Below are 26,309 nucleotides of genomic sequence, written 5' to 3' on the forward strand. Positions count from 1 at the left end.
AGTAATCCTGGCAGCCTTCAGTTGACTAATCTTATCAAGCTCGGACCGTGCCTTCTCAAGTCGGGAGCTGGTCGCCCCAAGGGGAGCTTTCTTGAACTCCCGAGCAATAGCGGCATGAAGACTAGCCATCCGAACACAGCTCCGCGCCATATACTGAAAGTGATGCTCCATAGACGCATCATCAGTAGAAATAAAGGTCTGGGGGAGAATGTGCTGCTCAATCCAACCAAGAGCGTCAAAATCCTTATCATTGAAACCGGCAAGCTCTTGAGAGGTCTTCTGTTTCTTGGGGGGAGGACCCGAGGTCGAAGACGGGGAAAGGTGACCGGGTCCGGAGGTCGGAGGATCTTGAGTGATAGCTCGGAACTGAGGAGTCGGAATGGTCTTCGACCGAGTCTGAACACCCACGGTAGTCTTCTGCGGAGAAGATCGGGCAGAAGCCTCAGCCTCGATATTCCGAGCAGCCGCAGACTTCTTCGACCGACGAAGGAACTTCATGGAATCAGCCTGAGAAGACATCTCTGCAGAAACAAAAGAAAGGGATTATCACAACAGAAAAACCTCCAAAACGAAGCCAAAATACTAAGATGAAATCTCAAAGAGGTCGGGAACTACCTAACTTGGAACGGAGAAGGCTTGGATCTCCCAACATTTTCTTCGTATCCAAGTGAGGTGCCCGACCCCACAAACTGCTCAACACACCCACAAAAGCCTGCTCCACCTCATCTAGACTCTCAAAAGTATACTTAACCGACACTACATTCTCCTGCCAACAAAGAGGAAAAGAAGGCTCCCCACTCTCATCTAGAAAGAAAGGTCGGACATCTCCAGCAGCCCGGACCTTGAAATAGTAGTTCTTGAAATCATGAAACGACTCATCATACAAGGTACAAAACTTCTTTCCCAGGTTAGCCCTAAAAGAGACCCAGGACACCTTCCCAGCACCCGACCCCGGCTTCGTCAACACGAACAGATAGGAAAAAAGAGAAACAGAAGGGGAGACGCCTAAAAACTGACACAAAAGTTGAAACAGCTTTAAAAACGCCCAAGAATTTGGATGGAGTTGCGTAGGGGCAAGGTTACAAGACCAAAGGACCTCGGACTCCAAGTCGGTAAAAGGAAGTCGTACACCCAGCTTAGAGAAAAAACAATCGTAAGCATAAAAGAATAGCTTCTCGGAACTTTCTAAAGGCGGGAAGCACACTCTCTCCTCGGACTCCGGGGCTACTAGCTCATAATCCCGCTCAGACTCCCTGTTCTCACAAATACTACACTCCCTACGGAACCTAACTAGATACTCAGAATCTACAACAGAAGGGACCCTTAGAGGAACAGGATCTACCCAACCAAGACCACTCGGAATCTTGGTCGACATTGCTTGAAACACCTTTCGAGACATAAAAAATCTTGCCTACAAAGAAGAATACAACAGCAAGCCAAAAATCACATAATAGGCAGACAGCAAAAACCCATTCAGCAGAAGCAAGAAAACAAAAGTTCTTTTAGAAGAAAAAATGCAGTAACCCGAAAACAAAGTACCAAGAGAAAAGAGCCCCCCCCCCCCACATACAAACAACCAAAACAATGGCGGCGCCTCTTTTCGGGGCAACCCCAGCATAGAAGAAAAAGAAACAAAAGCATATGTGCACAGCGAAAGTAAAGACGAGAAACAAACCTGGAAGAAAGGAAGAAGACGACGAGCTACGATGCAAGAAGAACGAAAACAGCGGCGCAGAGGAAACCCCGAAAAACAACGCACAGAAAGAATCGGAGAAGAAGAACAGAGAGAAAGAAGGAAGATGCTCGAAAGAGAGGTGGCGAAAAACCCAGAAAAAGGGAAAGGGAACAGAATAAACAAAGAAAATGAGGAAAGGGGCAAATAAATAATGCCTTCACAGAGCCCGAACGGAAATCGAGGAAAAACGGTAAAAAGCAATAAATGCTGAAACGGCCATTTTCAAAATTTTGAAAATACGACTATGCCCGAGCTCGACCTCTCAAAAGGACGAACTCGGACAGGGGCACTGTTCATACCCTGACCGAGCTCTCCAAACTCGGGAAGTTCGCAGAAGGTCCGACCTCATCCAAAGGCCCACACCTAAAGGTCGGACCTCGGACATCATAGCAAGGAAGGCCCATCAAAAGGAACGCAGCCCAAAACCTAAAGGCCGAAATAGGCCTAGAAGAGGCGGTTCCGCAAAGATAGAGATAAAACTCCCAAAAGATAAGATAAGATAAGAATATCTTATCCAGGGAAGATCACGGCCAACCACTATAAATACACTGGAGCACCCAGGTATAACTCATACTCTAATTCTACTCAATATCTGCTTGGACCCATGCTAACTTAAGCATCGGAGTGTCATTGCAGGTACAACCCCCAGCCGCTCAGCACACCAAGCTCGGGTCACGGTACCCCTACCTCGGGTCTTGCCAGACGACCGAGCTACACGTTTCAGGTAACCCTCGGAACAGAAACCCATTTCCTCCATCAAGTGTAGCAGGTTTTTTGGACTTTGATGTAGTCTCATTGGCACTAGCAGGTGTAGCATTGTTTTTGTTGGCACTAAAAGGCCCATTAACTACTTTGTCTTTTTCAGCAGGCCCATAATCACTCTTACTGGGCTTGCCAGGCCCACCATGACTCTATCTCTGAACAGATGCTCCAGCTACCTCTTATCTTCTAATGCCTGTCCTTTTTGGCTTGCCATATCCCTTGCCAACTTGCCCATTAATAGGCTTCCTAACTTTGGATTTCTGATGCATTGGGGATTTCTTCTTTCCATTATTCTTTCCTTTCTTACCAACTCCAACTCACTCTTCCTCTTCACTTGAATCTGAAAAACTATCCTGAAGGTGGGGGCTTGTACAATGCATCTTCTGTTGACTCATACCCATCATCACTATCTGAACTATCAAGATTTGCATCATTGTCAACACCATCATCCTCAGCACTAGCCTTTTGCACATCCACCTCCTCAACACTAACGCCATCATCATAAATGAACTTCGTATCTTCCATGATTGGATGGTCAAAGTAGATGTAGAATTCATCAGTGTCTTCATTTAGCATTTTATTCTTTTGAAGATCTCTGATCTCTTTGTCTCCATGAATTAGGAGAAAACCAGACTCCAAGTCAGCAGAAGTCAGATCATACCAAAACATTGCCTTATAGTCATGGAAACCCAAGTCCAAAAAAGTTTCTTCAATCAAAGAAACATATCATTTCAATATCCATTGGGAGAAACTTCTTAACTTCTCCATTGATGTACATAAGTACTTCCTTGTTGTCTCTCACAAAGCTTCCACCGTGGTGAAATATAGGTATCACGTCTTAACTCATCTAAACTAACAAAATAAAAATCTATCACAACTTAAACAAGCAACGAAGACATTACAAGAACATTAAAATAGAATCCAATTTTTTAACACCCACATCGGTAATGCTATTATGAAATGTCACAAACTAAATCAGTTTACAACTCTAACTTAACCTACACTAGCAAAATAATATCTTTGATCTACCCTGCACATGACATGCATGTTCATCATACATGAATTTTCGCCTCTAAATTAATTCAGAAAAGAAATTAGAAGACTTACCTCCAACAATGGTGATATGCACACTGATCACCTCCATGTAGGAGAGAGAGCGTTCAGTTAACCGGCTAAATCTGGAGCAGGGACGTATATGGCACATATTTAACAATTTCGGGGACTAGGGACTTAGTTAATTTTTCTGAGGGACAAATCTGTTGTACGGTCAAATTCTTGGGGACCTATTTGGGGTATTACTCATTAATATTTTTAATTTTTAATGCAATCAAAGAATTTTAAATAATCTATAAGTGTAAATTAGTATTTTAAAATTAATGCATAAAATATATTTTAGTACTTTAAAGAGTAAATGGTCAAATTAATTTATGAAAGATCACTCGTTCTCTAATTTAGTTTCTGAAAGAACTTTTTAATCAAATTCGTCCTTTAAAGATTTTAAATTAATCATGTTAGTCATTCTGTCACTTCTATTGTTAACAACATTAGAGTTTGTTGATATAGTACGTTAAATAACATAACAACACATACCTAGTAGTCCTAATTAACTATTAACATTATTAGTTAATGACATTAGATCAAATGAACCCCAAATTGAAGAATTCTAATACCTCAAGTTTTTTCCTCAATTAGACTTTGATTTGATATAATTTTATAAATTTATAATGTTAATATTCAATTAAGACTCTTAGGCTACGTTTGGTATTAAAAACAGGACAAGACAAGACATTAAGAATTAGACAGAAAGGACAGAGACACACAAATTAGTGTTCTTGTATTTTGTTTGGTAATAAACTAGAACGAATTATGAAAGTCTAATTTATTATCATTTTTTTCATTCAAAGAATTTAGGAAGAAAAATATAATAATAAGAGTTATAATTATAAAAAATTAACAAGAATAATGAAAGAAAAAATAAAAAATAAGTTGTGCCTCTTGTTAGTGTCTCTGTGTCTTTCCTGATTGGATGAACACAAAATACACTAATTTAGTGTCTCTAGACACAATGTTTCTATCCATGTCTTATCTATCAAACACGATTTTGTGTCTCTGTATTTCTGTCTCAATGTCCCATGCTTGTAAACAAAAGCACCTTTAGGTGTGTGTTGTAGTATCACTTAACCTATCACATTAGCAAATTTTGACCCCATCAACAAAAAAAGTGACGAAAAGACTACCATGACTAATTTAAAATCCTTAAAGAATGAGTTTGATTAAAAAATATTTTCAAGGACCAATTTGAAAAATGAGTGATCTTTTAGGGACTAATTTAACCATTTACTCGTACATTAAATATGAACTACAAAGACATTTTTTTATTTTGGTTTTAAACTAATATTATAAGGAACTTTTAGTCTTTTAAAATAGAATCTACGAAAAAACTTTAAATTTTCTATAAAGTTTAACTTTATTTGAGTTATAAAGAAATTATTTTGACTTTTTTAAATGAACTAAAAGTGTAATTAAGGTTTTTTTTAAATCAAATTTAAATTTTTAATTTCTAATACAATCAAACAAGATGAATTAATTTTATAATGGCATTTTATATTTATTTTTTTTAAAAATAACGGTAAAATATAGTAGTTCCGAGTTGTTATTTGAAATTAAGGTGGGATTTGAACGTGGACGTGAGGTCCTAACAGTTAAGGTTAAGGGTTCTAATGTGTTCGTCGAGACGATAGTTATTTCCAACCCGTCGGGACCTATGTTTAATGGGTGTAGGTATGAACAATTACTTTGTTCTTTTTAAATTAGTTATGAGAGAATTTTAGTTTTTAGAGTTCACATTTACTATGTCTAATACAATTAAACAAACAATATTCTAAAAGTGTAATTTAGTGTTTTTAAAATTAATGCTAAAAAAATTGTTTTTTAAATGAATTTGGTGGTTATTTTAGTCTTTCTGCAATTAAATTCAAATTTTAATTTCTAATATAATTAAAAAAACTTAAACATAAAAGAGCATTTTAATCCGTTTAATATTAAAAAAGTCTTTAACCTTTTTGAAAAATTAATGTATAATTATACCTAAAGATTCACATAATATGCTATTTTTATAGATTACATGTGTTTTATTATTTTTCATAGAATTATGTTTTTAATAGAGACAGATTTATTCACATTTGATTATTTTTAACATGACCTTAAAATTATTGGCAAAAATTTTATTATTTTCGTCATTTAAAATTAATTTTGTTTGCACTTAGATTTTTGAAAATATTTTTAGAATTTTATTTTTATTTTTCTACGAGTTGGTGACATAACTTACTTTTATTAGATAGACTAATTTGTTTATAATTCTTTACAATATATTCTATACTATATCATGATTATTCATAATTTTCTTTAAATTGATTAAGAGACAAATTTATGTATTTTCATTTTAAAAAGTGAATTTATATTTTAAATTAATTTTTTTCATGCCTTTTGATAAAGTATATTTTATACATGTAAATGTTTTTACTTAAGAAAGAAAAAAAAGAATTTCAACCCAATTTATCTCAAACAAACCCAATAATGTCCATTTTCATCGCATAAAGGCATAAAGCCATAGTGAAAACTATTTTTAGAAATTTGCACAGTTCACTCTAAGTTAGCGAATTAGCCATAACAACTCTTGCAAAGCTTCTCCTTGATTAAAAACAAAAGCTGAAAACTGCTATACCTACGATACATGTGTCATTATAGCAAGGTTCTGTAACCGAATCGGACATCGAATCGCTCTAACTATTAATTTACTAGTTAAACTGGTTCGACCGTAGTTTAACCGAAATTCTATTTTTAATAATATACACACACACACAGAGTAAAACATAATTATAGTCTAATATAAACTTTAAAATATTGATGCCAGGGCATCTTGGCCAGTTTCATTGACCTTTTCTTTACTGTTTTTAGGGTAGTTTCATGCATTTCCTTAGGAAATAAGCTAGTTTTGGATAGATATTCACTTATACCTTGATTCAAGCATACATTGTGCATTTTACATGATTTCATGAGGATTTTGCATGAGTTTAGTGACAAATTGTATGTTGCATTACCCATGACTTAGACTAGAACTTTGATGCACTCTATTGCTTGATTTCAAGACCAAAGGAAGCAAGGAAGAACCACTTAGCAGTCACGTTAATCTAATTAACGTTACCACTAACGTGGAATAGGAGGTAACTTGCAAAGTTAATGAGAAAAGTGAGTGCCAATAACGCTCTCGAAGCCATCATTGCCCACCTTAAGAGTCACATTAACTAAGTTAACGTGAACTCTAACGTGAAGAAGGGACTTTGAGCCAACGTTAGTGACACTTAACATTATCACTAACGTTGGCCAATGATCATAAGTGGCCACGTTAGAGTCCACGTTAACTTAGTTAACGTGGCCTCTAACGTTAAAAGGGGGAAGGAAGCCAACGTTAGTGACACTCAACATTGTCACTAACGTTGGCCTAAGGTGAAATATACCACGTTAACTCCCACGTTAACTCCCAAGTTAACTTGGTTAACGTGGGAGCTAACGTAAGAGGCAAAGGAGGTCGACAACGTTAGTGACACCCAACATTGTCACTAACGTTGGAATAACCCACAAAACCCCCAAGGAGCTACGTTAACTTCCACGTTAACTTTGTTAACGTGGAAGCTATTGATGAGTGAAAGATGAGCTAACGTTAGTGACACTCAACATTGTCACTAACGTTGGAGATGGCTAAGAATGGCCACGTTAGAAGCCACGTTAACCTAGTTAACATGGACTCTAACGTGAGGCAAAGGGGTACATTGGAACGTTAGTGACAATGTTGAGTGTCACTAACGTTCTCGAACTCATACTTTCACTAAACGTTAACACCCCTAACGTCCTGAGCTAAAGTCTCTGCCCACTTCACACTTTCTCTCTGCAAGTAAAGCCAAGCCCAAATGAAGAAGAGAACTGCTTCAAACTCAAGATCCAAAGGCCAAGACTTGAAGAGCCAACTAGAAGCTTAGAAGAGTAGTATATATAGGAGTAGCTTTGAATTATTTGGGAGTTCTGGAAGTTGGGAAAATAACACTACTCTCTGTATTTTACTTTCTCTGCTCTTCTAGTTCCATGATTTATTCTCCATCTTTGTTTTCATTTTCTAGAGCTATGAACAACTAAACCCCTTTCATTGGGTTAGGGAGCTCTGTTGTAAATTGATGGATCAATACTAGTTTTCATTATTCTTCTTCTATCTTTTCTCTTGATTTTACTTGAAAGCTTTCGATCTTCATCTAATTGGGTAGTTATCTTGGAAAAGAAACTATTCAAACTTGGATCTGTTTTGAACCTTGAAAGAGGAATAAAGAGATCAAGCTAGAAATGCTTTCTCATGCTGGACCAAATTGGGTTTGGATGGATATGTGACTATAATCCTCTCAATACTTGATTTGGGAAATGCATGTGGTATAATCAGTGACCACACTTCATCTCTTCTCATGAGCAATTGACCAAGGAATTGGCTATTGATCAAGATTTGAGAGATTGAATTGCAAGAAATTGTAATTCAATCAATTAAGATTGCCAAGGAGATCAATGAGTGCATTGATTGAGGAAGAGATGAAAATGAACTTGATCCGGAGAATTGCAACATCTCTTGCGCCCAATGAACTCCCCAATTCTGATCTCACCCATTCTCTTTGATTTCTGCGTTTACTTTCATGAGCAAACACCCCATTCCCATTTACAATTCTGCAATTTACTTTCAGTCATTTACTTTCAGCCCTTTAATTCTAGCATTTACTTTGTCTGTCATTTACATTCCCGCCATTTTATTTTCTGCAAATCTCAACCCAATTTCTGAATTCGCTCAACTAGAACATTCTTCTAATTAAAGTTGCTTGATCAATCAATCCCTGTGGGATTCGACCTCACTCTATTGTGAGTTTTTACTTGACGACAAATTCGGTACACTTGCCAAAGGAAATTTGTTGAGAGACAGTTTTCACCTGCATCAAGTTTATGGCGCTGTTGCCGGGGATTGATTGTGCATCAACAATGATTAAATTAGGAGATCACTAGATTGAGCATTTTTTGTTTGTTGATTTAATTTTCTGTTTGAGTAATTTACTTTCTGTCTTAGTTAACTTCTTCCCTTCCCCCTCTACTCTTTCGTGTTCTTTGTTATTTACCATTCATTTTGCTAACTCACTAACTGTTTGATATATTGCATCACTCACAACTAACAGTAATTCTGACAGTAATACTTTCTGCACATATTGTTACTTGCTTGTACTTGTTGGTTGTATGACAGGAAGAAGAAGCGGGGCTTCAACTTCCTTCGATTCTGAACCAGAGAGGACCCTCCTTAGATTAAGGAGGGAAGCAAGAGCAAAACGTGCAATCGGTGCTAAAGAGGAGGAGGAACACTTTGAACTAAACATGGAAGGCAACATAGAAAACCAACATGAAGAAGAGGCTCATGACCATGGGGGAGGAGGTAGAGCAAATCATGCTGGGGAGGATAGAAGAGTCTTAGGATCCTATATCAATCCTAATTCTGGAAACTGTGGGAGCAACATTCAGAAGCCTACCATACATGCCAACAATTTCGAGCTAAAACCTCAGCTCATCACTCTTGTGCAGAATAATTGCTCATTTGGAGGAGGTGCTCAAGAAGATCCGAATCAACACTTGACCACCTTCTTGAGGATTTGTGATACAGTGAAGCCAATGGAGTCCACCAGGATGTCTATAGGCTGCTCTTGTTCCTTTTTTCACTCAGGGACAAGGCATTCAAATGGCTTGAATCCTTCCCAAAAGAAAGCCTGACAAATTGGGAGGAGGTAGTGAATAAGTTTTTGGCAAGGTTTTACCCCCCTCAAAGGATCAATAGGCTGAGAACTGAAGTGCAGACGTTCAAACAGCAAGATGGGGAGACACTTTATGAAGCTTGGGAAAGGTTCAAAGACCTAACAAGGAGATGCCCACCAGAGATATTCAATGAGTGGGTCCAACTTCACATCTTCTATGAAGGTCTTTCCTATGAGTCAAAGAAGGTTGTGGATCATTCATCAGGAGGCTCTTTGAACAAGAAGAAGACCATTGAAGAAGCCATAGATGTCATCGAAACAGTTGCTGAGAATGACTACTTCTATGCCTCTGAAAGAAGTAACACTAGAGGAGTAATGGAGCTGAACCACATGGATGCACTGTTAGCTCAAAACAAGATGATCACCAAGCAGCTAGCTGACCTCACCAAGAAGATGAAGAGGAACTAAGTGGCAGCCATAACTACTTCACCAACAACCCAAGAAGGAATGGATGAAGAGGCAGAGGGTAATCTTGAGCAAGCAAACTACACTGGGAATTCACCTAGACAGAACCATGATCCATACTCCAAAACTTACAACTCTGGATGGAGGAACCATCCAAACTTTGGGTGGGGGAATCAGCAAGATCAAGGTCAAGACCAGAGACGTTACAACTCCAACAACAATGCAGCTCATCAACAATTCACACAGAGGACATATCAACATCCCCACAATAACACTTCTCCACACCCATATCAAAACCAAAACAACACCTCTACTCCCAATCCACCATCATTTGATGACAAGCTCTCTAAGATTGAAACCTTACTTGAAGGAATATGCCAAGAGATTCAAGAAAACAAAGTGTTCAAAGAGGAGGTGCGAGCCAATATTAAGAACCAGGGAGAGACTATCAAGAAGCTGGAATTCCAAGTGGGATGCTTAGCTGAGAAGATTCCCAAACCTACTGATGGCTTCCCAAGTGATACGGAGAAAAACCCAAAAGGAGAAGCAAAGAAAGTAAGATGGGAAGATTGCAAAATGATCACTACAAGTGATCAAGAGGATGAAGACAAGCAAAGCAAACTCTCCCAACAGCCTGAAGACAACTCAACAGAGGAGGAGGGTAGAGATCACTAAGAACCAGAAATCTCACAACAAGAGTTGCTTAAGCTCTATGCACCATTTCCCCAACTGCTCAATGGTGCTGTGGGGAAGAGAATATACTCAAGGTTTCTAGACTTGTTTGCATCTCTGCATGTGAACATACCATTCATCAAGGCCATCCAACAAATGCCTGCATTCATCAAGTATATGAAGGAACTTCTTCCCAAGAAAAGCTCACTCAAAGGAGGCCAAACTATAGTGTTGAACAAGGAATGTAGTGCCCTTATTCAACCTAAGTTGCCTGCAAAAAGAAAAGACCCAAGGAGTTTTCACATCCCCTATGCCATAGGAGAAACAATGTTCGATAGAGCACTCTGTGATTTGGGGGCAAGCATCAACTTACTGCCATTATCCTTGGTAAAGAGGCTGCAAATCAATGAGATAATGCCCACAGATGTGGTCATCAGACTGGCTGATAAGACTCAAAAGCAAGCAATAGGAGTGGTGGAAAATGTGTTGCTAAAGGTTGGGAAATACTTTGTCCCAACAGACTTTGTCATCCTGGACATGGAAGAGAGTCACACTCACCCAATCATATTGGGAAGACCCTTCCTAGCTACAGCCAGAGCACTCATAGATGTGGAGCAAGGGGAACTAATATTGAGGATCCATGATGAACGACTCGGCTTTAATATCTTCAAATTCTCACAAGAAGCAGATCAAGAGCACAAGGAACCAAGCAAAGATCATAATGAGATGTTGAAGGAGGAAGCAAGCACTGAAGCACACCCAACCTATCTGGAGACCCATTTGGTTGATAAACAAGGGAAACAGCAACCACCACAGCTCTAGGAAAAGTTGGAAGAACCTAAACCTCTAGAGGGATGTGAAGACAACATCAAAACCCCCTTAGAAGAAGAAGTCATCAATAGCAAGGCAATATCAAAAGACACAAGGAAGAAGGTACCAAGGAGGTGGAGGAATAAAAAGATCCCTACGGAAGACTTTTCTTCAGGGGATAGAGTGATCTCAGCTTACTTCCCAGATATCCCCCTTAATCTCCCTACTGTACCATCTCATTTACCTAAGGTCTTCACAATCAACAGAGTTCTTTCTCTGGAACATGTAGAGATCATTGATACAACCAATGGATACAAGTCCACAGCAAGAGGGGAGGACTTCAAGCATTACCAACCACCCTGATGAGGGAGAAACGTCAAGCTAGTGACGCTAAAGAAGCGCTTCATGGGAAGTGTTCATACCCTGACCGAGCTCTCCAAACTCGGGAAGTTCGCAGAAGGTCCGACCTCATCCAAAGGCCCACGCCTAAAGGTCGGACCTCGGACATCATAGCAAGGAAGGCCCATCAAAAGGAACGCAGCCCAAAACCTAAAGGCCGAAATAGGCCTAGAAGAGGCGATTCCGCAAAGATAGAGATAAAACTCCCAAAAGATAAGATAAGATAAGAATATCTTATCCAGGGAAGATCACGGCCAACCACTATAAATACACTGGAGCACCCAGGTATAACTCATACTCTAATTCTACTCAATATCTGCTTGGACCCATGCTAACTTAAGCATCGGAGTGTCATTGCAGGTACCACCCCCAGCCGCTCAGCACACCAAGCTCGGGTCACGGAACCCCTACCTCGGGTCTTGCCAGACGACCGAGCTACACGTTTCAGGTAACCCTCGGAACATTGGCGCCGTTGCCGGGGACCCTGGAAGTCATCCCTTTACCATGGCGGACGACCCTCCCAACAATAACCACGCTACATCAGAACAAGAAGAGGAAATTGACACGGAGAACGACCGGACAGCCCTCTATCACCACGCACTCCAGGAGGAAACAAACAGAATCGCCCAAAGACATCACTTCCAAACAAAAATCCACAAAATCCCGAAAAAGAAGAGAGCTCAGGAATTCTAGAAGCAGTACGGGAACAGCAAAACCGACTGAAACAACTCGAAGAGGACATAAAAAAGCAGAAAGAAACTGAACAAGATTTGAGAAGGGAAGCTCGCAAGCGCAGAGAGTTAGAAGAAAAGCTGCGGAAGATAGAGGCCGAGTTGAAAGACCGGACGGAACGCGACACCACCCCCGAAAACAACCATGATCCCTTCACGCAAGAGATCATGAAGGAGAAGGTACCGCGAAACTTCAAACCACCTGATATGGATCTCTACGACGGCACCACCGACCCAAGTCACCACCTCAGCAACTTCCGAAGCAGAATGTACCTGGTCGACGCCTCCGACGCGATTCGGTGCAAAGCCTTCCCCACCACTCTCACCAAGTCGGCCATGAAGTAGTTCGACAACCTGCCACCAGGATCAATCTCCAGCTTCGAGGACCTAACCAAAAAATTCCTAACAAGGTTCTCTATTCAAAAGGACAAGGCAAAACATGCCCCCAGTCTACTCGGGATCAAACAGGGTAACCAAGAAACTCTCCGAGAATACATGGAGCGATTCAACAAAGCCTGCCTGGACATACAACACTTGCCCACTGAAGCAGCCATCATGGGACTAGCAAACGGCCTAAAAGAAGGACCATTTAGCCAATCCCTATCAAAACGATACCCGACCTCCTTATACGAGGTGCAAGAGCGGGCAGAAAAATATATCAACATGGAGGAAACCTCCCAGCTAAGAGACTCTTCTAGGAAGGAATCAACCTACCCACCCCGAGACCGAGATCGAGAACAGAAAAAGAAAGAAGAGTCCAACTCGGACAAACCACGGAAGTACCATAGCTACACTCCCCTCCGAGTTTCCCTGGTAGACGTCTACAGAGAAGTATGCCACACCGAAAAAATCCCACCGCCCCGACCTTTAAAACACAAGAGAGCGGGGAGAGATCGGTCCGAATACTGTGAATACCACAAGCTCTACGGTCATTCTACTAATGACTGCCACGACCTGAAGAATGTTATAGAAAAGCTAGCCAGAGAAGGAAAACTCGACAGATACATAGCGGAGAAAGGAGAAGAGACCAAAAAGAGAAGGAGGGGAGATAACGAGGATCGGGCCGAACAGACCCTGCGTAACCCTGAAAGGCACATACACATGATAAACGGAGGTTTTGCAGGCGGAGGAACATCCAGATCCTCGCGAAAAAGACACCTCAAAGAGATCTATCATGTCCGAGAAGACAATCCCCTGCCCGAGCTGCCAACCATCTCATTTACCCAAGAAGATGCTCAGGGGATAATACCCGGCCACGACGATCCTATGGTGATCACCATTATCCTAGCAAACGCCAACTTACATCGAACCCTGATTGACCAAGGAAGCTCAGCAGATATCCTGTTCAAAGCGGCCTTCGACAAGCTCGGACTTGAAGAAAAAGAGCTAAAGGCCTATCCCTCCGACCTATTTGGGCTAGGGGACACCCCGATCCACCCCTTAGGATACATCTCGCTACACACTACCTTCGGAAGAGGCGAGCAATCTAAAACGTTAAGCATCGACTACATTATAGTCAACGTTACCTCAGCATACAATGCCCTCATTGGGCGACCAACCCTAAACAGACTGGCAGCTGTGGTCTCAACCCCACACCTCTGTATGAAGTTCCCTACCGCAAAGGGAATCGCCACCCTAAAAGGCGACCAAAAATTAGCACGACGATGCTACAACGAAAGTCTAAGCCTAAAAGGGAAAGAAGACAACACAATAGAACTCGGGCGAGTTCAAACCCGAGAAGACCTTCGGCCACAACCAGAGGGAGAAACCGAAAGGATCCAAATCGGGAACACACCTGAAAAAGTAACAAACATTGGAGCAAACCTCGAAGCAGGCCTAAAGGAGGAACTCATAACCCTCTTAAGGGAGAATTCCGACCTCTTCGCCTGGAAGGCCTCCGACATGCCAGGCATAAGTCCCGACCTGATGTGCCATAAGCTATCAGTATACCCGGGATCCAGACCCGTCCAACAGAGACGCCGGAAGCTCGGACCCGAGCGCATGCAGGCAATAGAAGAACAGGTACAAGCACTGCTAGATGCAGGATTCATTAGGGAAGTAAAATATCCCCTATGGCTCGCAAACGTGGTCCTGGTAAAAAAGCCCAACGGAAAATGGAGGATGTGCGTCGATTACACGGATCTCAACAAAGCCTGCCCCAAAGACCCATATCCACTACCAAATATCGACGCCTTAGTCGACGCAGCCTCAGGCTACAGATATCTCTCCTTCATGGATGCATACTCGGGATACAATCAAATCCCGATGTACGGACCCGACCAAGAAAAGACCTCGTTCATAACCCCAAGGGCAAACTACTGCTACGTAGTAATGCCCTTCGGGCTGAAGAACGCCGGGGCAACCTACCAGAGGCTAATGAACAAAGTATTCTCAGAGCACATCGGGCTACAGCTAGAAGTGTACGTCGACGATATGCTGGTAAAGACACAAGAAGACAGAAACTTGGTTCCCGACCTCACAAGTGTCTTCGGCACACTCAGGAAACACAACATGAGACTTAACCCGACCAAGTGCACCTTCGCCGCAGAAGCCGGAAAGTTCTTAGGCTTCATGCTGACTCAAAGAGGCATCGAAGCAAACCCGGACAAATGCCAAGCGATACTCAAAATGAAGAGCCCGACGTGTGTCAAAGAAGTACAACAACTAAATGGAAGGCTAGCCGCCCTATCAAGATTCTTGGCAGGATCAGCGATAAAATCACTACCTCTCTACTCACTCCTAAAGAAAGGGAAACCCTTCTCATGGACCCCGGAGTGCGAAAAGCCTTCCAAGAATTCAAGGAATTCCTCGGGCAGCCACCAATCCTAACCCGACCTTTAAAAGGGGAAGAGCTCGTATTATACCTCTCGGTCGGACATCGGGCAGTTGCTTCAGCATTAATACGAGAAAATGACCAAGGACAACACCCCATATACTTCGTAAGCAAGGCACTACAAGGGGCCGAATTAAACTATCAGAAAATAGAGAAATTCGCCTACGCCCTAGTATTCACGGCTCGGAGGCTCCGTCCCTACTTTCAAGCCCACACCATCAAAGTCCGGACGAACCAACCCATGAGACACATCCTACAAAAAACAGACATGGCAGGACGAATCCTACAATGGGCGGTGGAACTGTCCGAGTTCGACCTCCACTATGAAGCCCGGACTGCCATAAAATCTCAATATCTAGCCGACTTCATCGCAGAATATACTGAGACCCCGGGAACCCCACTCTCGTGGAATCTGTATGTCGACGGGTCCTCAAACAAAACAGGAAGCGGAGCCGGTGTTATACTCGAAAGCGACCAAGGAACACGGATAGAGCTATCCTTAAAATTCGAGTTCCAGGCTTCAAACAACCAAGCCGAATACGAGGCCCTACTAGCAGGACTAAAGCTAGCCGAAGAGGTCGGAGCCCAGAGAATCACGATCTTCAGCGACTCCCAGGTCGTCACATCACAAGTAAATGGAAGTTACCAGGCCAAAGACCCTACTATGAAAAAATACCTGGACCAAACACAGGCACAATTACGACACTTCCCGGAAATACAAATCCAGCACATACCTCGGGAACAAAATGCCCGGGCAGACGCCCTCTCGAAGCTCGCTAGCACCAAGCCCGGAGGCAACAACAGAAGTCTTCTCCAAGAAACCCTACAATCTCCCTCCGTGCTAAGAGAGGAAGAAACGTTAAATATATCCAACCAACAGCAAGGATGGATGACCCCCATACTCAACTACCTGAAGTCAGGAACTCTCCCCATAGAAAGAAGAGAAGCTAAAAGGCTTACAAAGGACGCCCAGAATTATACGCTAATTCACGACGTATTATACAGAAGAGGATTCTCAAACCCCCTCCTTAGGTGCGTTCCGACCTCAGAAACAAAGGGCGTCCTCGAAGAAGTCCACGAAGGCATGTGTGGGAACCATCTCGGAGCTCGGGCACTATCCAAGAAAGTAGTCAGGGCCGGGTTCTACTGGCCGACCTTACAAAGAGACGCGACAGAGTTTGTGAAAATATGCCCCCCTGCCAAAAACACGCCAATTTTCACAATGCACCGCCCGAAGACCTTATCAGCATCACTGCGCCATGGCCCTTCGCAAAATGGGGACTCGACCTACTCGGCCCGTTTCCACAAGGACCGGGGCAAGTCAAATACCTCATAGTAGGGGTCGACTACTTCACAAAGTGGATCGAAGCCGAACCCTTAGCCACTATTACGGCTCAGAAAAGCCGTAAATTCCTATACAAAAACATCGTCACGAGGTTCGGAGTCCCCTACTCCATCACAACAGACAATGGAACACAGTTCACGGACACAAGTTTTCAGAACTTGGTGGCCGAACTAAAAATCAAACAGCAATTCACATCGGTCGAGCACCCACAAGCCAATGGACAAGCAGAGGCTGCAAATAAAGTCATCTTGGCCGGGTTAAAGCGAAGACTCCAAGAGGCCAAAGGGGCATGGGCCGACGAACTCCCCCAGGTACTATGGGCATATCGGACAACCCCGCACTCTACAACGGGAGAATCCCCATTCCGGCTAGCTTACGGGATGGAGGCAATGATTCCTATCGAAATAGATGAAGGGTCGCCCAGAGTCATCTTCTACAACGAAAGAGGCAACCCACAGGCACAAAGGGAAGAACTCGACCTCCTCCCCGAGGTCCGAGAAAGAGCCCGAATCCGAGAAGAAGCCTTAAAACGGCGAACGGCCCTCAGATACAATCAAAAGGTAATAAAGCGAAGCTTCTCCAGTCACGACCTGATTCTAATCCGAAATGACATCGGAACACAAAAGTCGGGAGAAGGAAAGCTAGCCGCAAATTGGAAAGGGCCCTACAAGGTAACAGAAGTCTTAGGGACAGGCTACTACAAAATATCCGACCTAGAAGGCAATGAGCTGCCCAGGACCTGGCACGCCTGTAATCTAAGACGGTACTACAGCTAGAAAAACTTAACCCGAGGTGTACTCTTTTTCCCTACAAGGGTTTTTTAATGAGACACCCGGTTAAGTAGGATACCCGACCTAAAGGGTAAACACTTTGTAAATATTCTTTCTTTTTAATACTAATCAAATTTCTCTATTTTCTCTTCCTCATGATGAAGCAAATCCTAGAAAGTACCCCACCAAGGCGCATTAATTTATGCTCGGCAAAACGCAAAAAATCATTTGCCAAGAGACCATACAAGGTCGGCAAAGATAAAGCGACGAGGTTCAAATTAATGTGAGAAGTTATAAAGTAACTCTGAAATGGCTCGAAAAGCCAAATAAAAAAGAGGTTACAAAAATAACTTAAAAAGGCCGACCAAACGACGAAGTCGGACCCAACAAAGAGTTATAAAGTAACTCTAAAATGGCTCAAAAAGCCAAATAAAAAGAGATTACAGAAATAACTCAAAAGGACCGACCAACGACAAAGTCGGACCTAACAAAAAGGAGGTACTCGAGCACCCGATGTCCGAGAAAAAGCTCGGCCCAAGAAAGAAGCCTTAAAACGGCAAGAACCAGGATTTCGAAAAACGCTTACTAAAAAGTTGCTTTACAAAAAGCAACTAAAAAGTACAAGCGAAAAGAACGAAATCGAAAGAAGTTTCAAAACGCTAGCTAAAAAGTTGTTAATCGAAAACAACTAAAAAGCACGAAAGCGGAAACATAAAGTCAAAACGCTAGCTAAAAAGTTGTTATCCGAAAAACAACTAAAAAGCACGAAAGCGGAAACATAAAGTCAAAACGCTAGCTAAAAAGTTGTTAATCGAAAACAACTAAAAAGCACAAAAGCGAAAACAAGAAGTCAAAACGCTAGCTAAAAAGTTGTTATCCGAAAACGACTAAAAAGCACAAAAGCGGAAACAAAAAGTCAAGCGCGAACAAAAAACACCACATAATAAAGTTACTACAAGTAGCTAAATAAAACAAAAGGTGTCCAAAGCGTTCAACAGAAACCATCCAAAACAGAAGAGCCCACAGGTCGGGCAAAACACCAAGAAGTACAAGATTACAGAGGATCGAGGCCCTTTCCGGACTCCACATCGACAGCAGGCTGAAACATAGATATCGGGACTGCATCGACGGCAACGTCATCCCGGTTTGAAACCTCCACACCAGATCTATCCTCAGCCAAAGGTGAAGTCGGGTTCACAACCGGAACCTCGGGGTCGGACACCGGAGCCTTGTGGTCGGACACCGGAACCTCATCCTCGGCAGGAGCAGGAACAATCTTTCCCTCCACAACAATGTTTTCCGTACTGAATAAGCTCAGATCCAGGTCGGGAGCAAGAACCCGGACCTGATCCCTCAAATTCACAAACATAGCATCCATACCTTGGCCACATTATCTTCCAGCTCGTAAAAATCATCCCGAGCAGACTGCAACTTCTCCTTCGTCTCCACAAGCTCGGCATACAGCTTAGTATAGTTCTCCGTCGCCACCCTCGCCATCTCCTCAGATGTCTTCGCCGCCGCCACAGCCGCGATGGCCCTAGTTTTCTCTTCCTCCAAAGAGGCCTCCAGCTCAGTAATCCTGGCAGCCTTCAGTTGACTAATCTTATCAAGCTCGGACCGTGCCTTCTCAAGTCGGGAGCTGGTCGCCCCAAGGGGAGCTTTCTTGAACTCCCGAGCAATAGCGGCATGAAGACTAGCCATCCGAACACAGCTCCGCGCCATATACTGAAAGTGATGCTCCATAGACGCATCATCAGTAGAAATAAAGGTCTGGGGGAGAATGTGCTGCTCAATCCAACCAAGAGCGTCAAAATCCTTATCATTGAAACCGGCAAGCTCTTGAGAGGTCTTCTGTTTCTTGGGGGGAGGACCCGAGGTCGAAGACGGGGAAAGGTGACCGGGTCCGGAGGTCGGAGGATCTTAAGTTACAGCTCGGAACTGAGGAGTCGGAATGGTCTTCGACCGAGTCTGAACACCCACGGTAGTCTTCTGCGGAGAAGATCGGGCAGAAGCCTCAGCCTCGATATTCCGAGCAGCCGCAGACTTCTTCGACCGACGAAGGAACTTCATGGAATCAGCCTGAGAAGACATCTCCAGAAACAAAAGAAAGGGATTATCACAACAGAAAAACCTCCAAAACGAAGCCGAAATACCAAGATCTCAAAGAGGTCGGGAACTACCTAACTCGGAACGGAGAAGGCTTGGATCTCCCAACATTTTCTTCGTATCCAAGTGAGGTGCCCGACCCCACAAACTGCTCAACACACCCACAAAAGCCTGCTCCACCTCATCTAGACTCTCAAAAGTATACTTAACCGACACTACATTCTCCTGCCAACAAAGAGGAAAAGATGGCTCCCCACTCTCATCTAGAAAGAAAGGTCGGACATCTCCAGCAGCCCGGACCTTGAAATAGTAGTTCTTGAAATCATGAAACGACTCATCATACAAGGTACAAAACTTCTTTCCCAGGTTAGCCCTAAAAGAGACCCAGGACACCTTCCCAGCACCCGACCCCGGCTTCGTCAACACGAACAGATAGGAAAAAAGAGAAACAGAAGGGGAGACGCCCAAAAACTGACACAAAAGTTGAAACAACTTTAAAAACGCCCAAGAATTTGGATGGAGTTGCGTAGGGGCAAGGTTACAAGACCAAAGGACCTCGGACTCCAAGTCGGTAAAAGGAAGTCGTACACCCAGCTTAGAGAAAAAACAATCGTAAGCATAAAAGAATAGCTTGTCGGAACTTTCTAAAGGCGGGAAGCACACTCTCTCCTCGGACTCCGGGGCTACTAGCTCATAATCCCGCTCACACTCCCTGTTCTCACAAATACTACACTCCCTACGGAACCTAACTAGATACTCAGAATCTACAACAGAAGGGACCCTTAGAGGAACAGGATCTACCCAACCAAGACCACTCGGAATCTTGGTCGACATTGCTTGAAACACCTTTCGAGACATAAAAATCTTGCCTACAAAGAAGAATACAACAGCAAGCCAAAAATCACATAATAGGCAGACAGCAAAAAACCCATTCAGCAGAAGCAAGAAAACAAAAGTTCTTTTAGAAGAAAAATGCAGTAACCCGAAAACAAAGTACCAAGAGAAAAGAGCCCCCCCCACATACAAACAACCAAAGCAATGGCGGCGCCTCTCTTCGGGGCAACCCCAGCATAGAAGAAAAAGAAACAAAAGCATATGTGCACAGCGAAAGTAAAAGACGAGAAACAAACCTGGAAGAAAGGAAGAAGACGACGAGCTCCGATGCAAGAAGAACGAAAACAGCGGCGCAGAGGAAACCCCGAAAAACAACGCACAGAAAGAATCGGAGAAGAAGAACAGAGAGAAAGAAGGAAGATGCTCGAAAGAGAGGTGGCGAAAAACCCAGAAAAAGGGAAAGGGAACAGAATAAACAAAGAAAATGAGGAAAGGGGCAAATAAATAATGCCTTCACAGAGCCCGAACGGAAATCGAGAGAGAACGGTAAAAAGCAATAAATGTTGAAACGGCCATTTTCAAAATTTTGAAAATACGACTATGCCGAGCTCGACCTCTCAAAAGGACGAACTCGGACAGGGGCACTGTTCATACCCTGACCGAGCTCTCCAAACTCGGGAAGTTCGCAGAAGGTCCGACCTCATCCAAAGGCCCACGCCTAAAGGTCGGACCTCGGACATCATAGCAAGGAAGGCCCATCAAAAGGAACGCAGCCCAAAACCTAAAGGCCGAAATAGGCCTAGAAGAGGCGGTTCCGCAAAGATAGAGATAAAACTCCCAAAAGATAAGATAAGATAAGAATATCTTATCCAGGGAAGATCACGGCCATCCACTATAAATACACTGGAGCACCCAGGTATAACTCATACTCTAATTCTACTCAATATCTGCTTGGACCCATGCTAACTTAAGCATCGGAGTGTCATTGCAGGTACCACCCCCAGCCGCTCAGCACACCAAGCTCGGGTCACGGAACCCCTACCTCGGGTCTTGCCAGACGACCGAGCTACACGTTTCAGGTAACCCTCGGAACAGGAAGCAACCCATGTTTTATATGCTTTTAGAAGATAGTGAATAAGTCAACATTTATGAATTCTAACCCAAACTTGACAAAAACTTGGTGAAAACCTTATTGTGCAGTATATAGTGAGGAACAAGTTTGGTGTTCAAAGCAAACCAAGACGCATGCTAGTCTTGGGAGCTTTGAACAAAAATTTTTCATCACAATGCTCTAAACTAAGTTTGGTGTCACCCCAAGGTGCCACCAATGTGCATATAAGGACACACAGTTAGTTAGTTAGTTGGAGTTCATAAATGAACAATCTAAACTTTTTTTTTTCTTTGCCGAAAAGTTTCAATTATCTTTGGTTTTATATTATTCTCACCTTTCTTATTTTGTCTTTATAGGGAAAAGAAAAGGAGCATTGATGGGGATTGATTGGACAATTAAATGGGGGAGGTTCGGCCACTTCATGAAGAGAACTACACACTTGTCTCAAGAAGGAACGCATGGGAAAACATTGCCATGCAACATTGAAAAAAGGAGACCCTTGAAGACCGAACCATTCACTCTCATTAAGTGATGATCCTTGTCCTTCTTTCATGCACAACCCCAACTGTCCATCAAGCAACCATTCTTGCAATCCACACCTTCCGTTCTTTCATGATCTCCTAATATAAGGGAACCTTAATGCAGCCTCACTCCTCACATTCAAATCCCCACTCTCCACACTTCATACTTTTGGCGTGCTAAACCCCTTCATCACAATTTGTCCTAGCCAACCCTTTCTTCACCTATCCGTATCCTCAAATCACCTCAAAACAGCAACTCAAATTCATGGCATCATCAAGCTCAAAGAGGCAAAAGAGAAAGGAACCCATGGAGAGTGTTCCATTCGATGAGAAGAGATTCAAAACTGCCTTTCATGAACGTGAATTTGAGCGGATAAGGGTCAGAAAGATATTGCCAGAATTAATCTTCCAAATCAATGCAAATGAGTCACCACAGATTCGGGAGAAAATCGAAGAAAGAGGGTGGCAATTGCTCACAAGTCCAGAGGGGAAGATTAATGAAAACCTCATCAAATTATTCTATGCAAATGTAGTGAGATAAGATAAGACCAAGTCCCCAACCTTCAAAAGCTATGTGAGAGGAAAGGAGGTAGACTTCAGCCCAAATGCCATAACAAGAGCTCTTCACCTGAAATCACCTCATTTTGATGAGGCCAGCTATCAGGAAAGGATAAGTAAAAGCCCTGACAATGATGAGCTCACAGAGATAGTGACGGACATCTGTGTTATAGCAGCTGATTGGGAGAGGTACGCAGATGGGAGACCTAAGTTCATCAAGAAGGGAGACCTTAGCCCTGAAGCCAAGGGGTGGTTTGAACTCGTAAGGAGGTCCATTCTACCAGCTGCAAATAATTCAGAGGTAAACATCAATCGAGCTACTATGGTGCATTGCTTAGTACAGGGTGGGGAGATCAATGTGCATGAACTCATCGCTGAGAGGATTCAAGATTCAGCTGAGAAGGCTAATTCAGGTGCCAGGCTCTGGTACCCTAGCACCATTCTCAGGTTGTGCAACAAGGCCAAGGTAGTATTTGAGGACAGCAATCCAGACTGGGTGAACCCAGGGAGGCCAGTTACACTTGAGCGATTGGTCTATACCACACCTGCTTAGCAACAAAGAAGGCCACATATAGGAAAGCAAAAAGCCAAGGAAGGAACTCATCAAGAGGAATATCATCAGGAAGAATATCAACAAGAAGAACATCATGACCCAGCCAACCTAAATATGACTCACCTTCTAAGAGCCATTGAAGATTTGGGAATGAGACATATGGAGGGACAAGAGCAAATACTTCACATTCAGTCCAACTGGATGAGACAACAAGAAGAGTGGCAGAAACAACACATGGAGCAGCAACAGGAGCAATATTCCCAACTCACTCAAGCCATCCACCAAGTTACTGAGAGGGAAGAGCGTAAAGATAAACGCCTTCAAGAACTCAACCAGTGGCAACTAGCTCAAATGAAATCATTCAATGAGTTCAATGTGCTGAATGAAGGAAGGCAGTTACATAGGGAGCAGTTCAACGTAAACACTCAGTCCAGGTTGAACTACATGTCCAGCAATATGCATCATCTACATTATGCCATTCCCATATATGATGAGGTCCAAAAAGGGTTTGTTGAACAAGAAGAAAGGAAGGTGAAACAGCAGAAGGACACACTAAAGAAGAAGATGGAAGATGCTGGCTTCTGGAAGAAACTGCTTGGGAAAGGCAAAGGAAGTGGGAGCACAAGCACTCAAGAAAAACACCAAGAGGACAAGCAAGAAGGAGAGCATGGGCAACCACATGAGTAAAAGGTGGTGGAGCTCCTTCTTTGGTCTCTCTTTTTTCATTTTGAAATAAGGAAGATCTTGTATGAAATAGAACATGCTTCCATACTAGTTGAACAACTTTCAATTATGCAATCTAAGTTTTCTGTTGAAAAAGTCTATGCTTGCTAGTCTTTATGCTACTGCATCATACCAGTACTTATTGTATGCTTGTCTTTTGAATCAAATGAAAAAGAGAATGTTTATGCTATAAAAGACCAGAGTGGAGTTCATAATATGGAAGTGCATTCAATAGTCTTTGGTGTGATCATAAGTTAGCTAAGTTAGTTCAACCATAAGGTGGGGATGACAACTATCTGGCCTGAATACTATACTTTGAATATACCCATGAGACTAAGTAAATGACAAGATCCTAATAAGAGAAAGGGAAAGAACACTTAAAGTGAAAAACAAAAGAAAAAGAGTAAGCAATAAGGCTAGGCACCAATGGTTTTAATCTTGAGGCATGTGTCTGTGGTGTTCCTGTGTGAGGGATTTACTTGGATGAATAAGCTCTTAGGGGTGCCTTATCACTTGGTAACTTGGGTTAACTAACTCGAGATTATCAGCTGAAAGTCCACTATCAAGAGTAACCCTCACTACAAAGCATTTAGTAACCCAAAGAGGTGCTGGACACCAAGGTCTCAAGAAGGAAAATAAATGAATCAGATGCCTGTGGTGTGTATGTATGGGGGAGAGACTTGAGGGAGTAAGTCCTTAGGGGTGTCTCAACACCTAGCTCCTTGAACCAACTGGTTCGGGAGTGTTGGCTGAAAGCTTATCTTAAAGAGTTGCCCCCTTACAGAGCACTTAGCTTGAAGAACACAAATAAGCCCTGGAATGACAATAAAAGGATCAATAAAAGTCTCATGGGATGTAAGCAAAGTCAGTGTTTTAGGACATGATAAAGGTCTGAAAGCTAGTAATAGAATGAGCCTAAGTTGCTATGCATGAAACCACCATAAAATTAGTGACATGACTTCCACAAGAATGACTCATTTCTCTTGGCACTCCATTCATCATTCTCTTGTTCCAATACTTGCTTAGGGACAAGCAAGCTTTAAGTTTGGTGTTGTGATGCCAGGGCATCTTGGCCAGTTTCACTGACCTTTTCTTTACTGTTTTTAGGGTAGTTTCATGCATTTTCTTAGGAAATAAGCTAGTTTTGGGTAGATATTCACTTATACCTTGATTCAAGCATACATGTGCTTTTACATGATTTCATAGGATTTTGCATGAGTTTGGTGACAAATTGTATGTTGCATTACCCATGACTTGGACTAGAACTTGATGTACTCTATTGCTTGATTTCAGGACCAAAGGAAGCAAGGAAGAACCACTTAGCAGTCACGTTAATCTAATTAACGTTACCACTAACGTGGAATGGGAGGTAACTTGCAAAGTTAATGAAAAAGTGATTGCCAATAATGCTCTCGAAGCCATCATTGCCCACGTTAAGAGTCATGTTAACTAAGTTAACGTGAACTCTAACGTGAAGAAGGGAGTTGAGCCAACAGCCTAAGTTGCTATGCATGAAACCACCATAAAATTAGTGACATGACTTCCACAAGAATGACTCATTTCTCTTGGCACTCCATTCATCATTCTCTTGTTCCAATACTTGCTTAGGGACAAGCAAGCTTTAAGTTTGGTGTTGTGATGCCAGGGCATCTTGGCCAGTTTCACTGACCTTTTCTTTACTGTTTTTAGGGTAGTTTCATGCATTTTCTTAGGAAATAAGCTAGTTTTGGGTAGATATTCACTTATACCTTGATTCAAGCATACATTGTGCATTTTACATGATTTCATGAGGATTTTGCATGAGTTTGGTGACAAATTGTATGTTGCATTACCCATGACTTGGACTAGAACTTTGATGTACTCTATTGCTTGATTTCAGGACCAAAGGAAGCAAGGAAGAACCACTTAGCAGTCACGTTAATCTAATTAACGTTACCACTAACGTGGAATGGGAGGTAACTTGCAAAGTTAATGAGAAAAGTGATTGCCAATAATGCTCTCGAAGCCATCATTGCCCACGTTAAGAGTCATGTTAACTAAGTTAACGTGAACTCTAACGTGAAGAAGGGAGTTTGAGCCAACGTTAGTGACACTTAACATTATCACTAACTTTGGCCAATGATCATAAGTGGCCACGTTAGAGTCCACGTTAACTTAGTTAACGTGGCCTCTAACGTTAAAAGGGGGAAGGAAGCCAACGTTAGTGACACTCAACATTGTAACTAACGTTGGCCTAAGGTGAAATATACCACGTTAACTCCCACGTTAACTTGGTTAACGTGGGAGCTAACGTAAGAGGCAAAAGAGGTTGACAACGTTAGTGACACCCAACATTGTCACTAACGTTGGAAGCACCCACAAAACCCCCAATGAGCCACGTTAACTTCCACATTAACTTAGTTAACGTGGAAGCTAACGTTGATGAGTGAAAGATGAGCCAACGTTAGTGACACTCAACATTGTCACTAACGTTGGAGATGGCTAAGAATGGCCACGTTAGAAGCCACGTTAACCTAGTTAACGTTGACTCTAACGTGAGACATAGGGGCACATTGGAACG

The 26,309-nt window shown here is 42.6% G+C and overlaps 1 protein-coding gene across 1 annotated transcript; it reads left to right on the forward strand.

Annotated features, from left to right (window-relative positions):
• Positions 1 to 23,140: 23,140 nt before the first annotated feature.
• LOC130957066 (uncharacterized) lies at positions 23,141 to 23,713 on the forward strand. The gene has a single exon (XM_057883964.1). It carries the CDS (start codon positions 23,141 to 23,143, stop codon positions 23,711 to 23,713), a length of 573 nt encoding a protein of 190 aa, XP_057739947.1.
• Positions 23,714 to 26,309: the final 2,596 nt, after the last annotated feature.

The sequence above is a fragment of the Arachis stenosperma genome, chromosome 10, assembly GCF_014773155.1.
Source record: "Arachis stenosperma cultivar V10309 chromosome 10, arast.V10309.gnm1.PFL2, whole genome shotgun sequence".
Taxonomy (NCBI): Eukaryota; Viridiplantae; Streptophyta; class Magnoliopsida; order Fabales; family Fabaceae; genus Arachis; species Arachis stenosperma.

Excerpts from the sequence above, each read along its gene's own strand:
- LOC130957066 (XM_057883964.1), top strand. The coding sequence starts at position 23,141 with ATGACTCACCTTCTAAGAGCCATTGAAGATTTGGGAATGAGACATATG.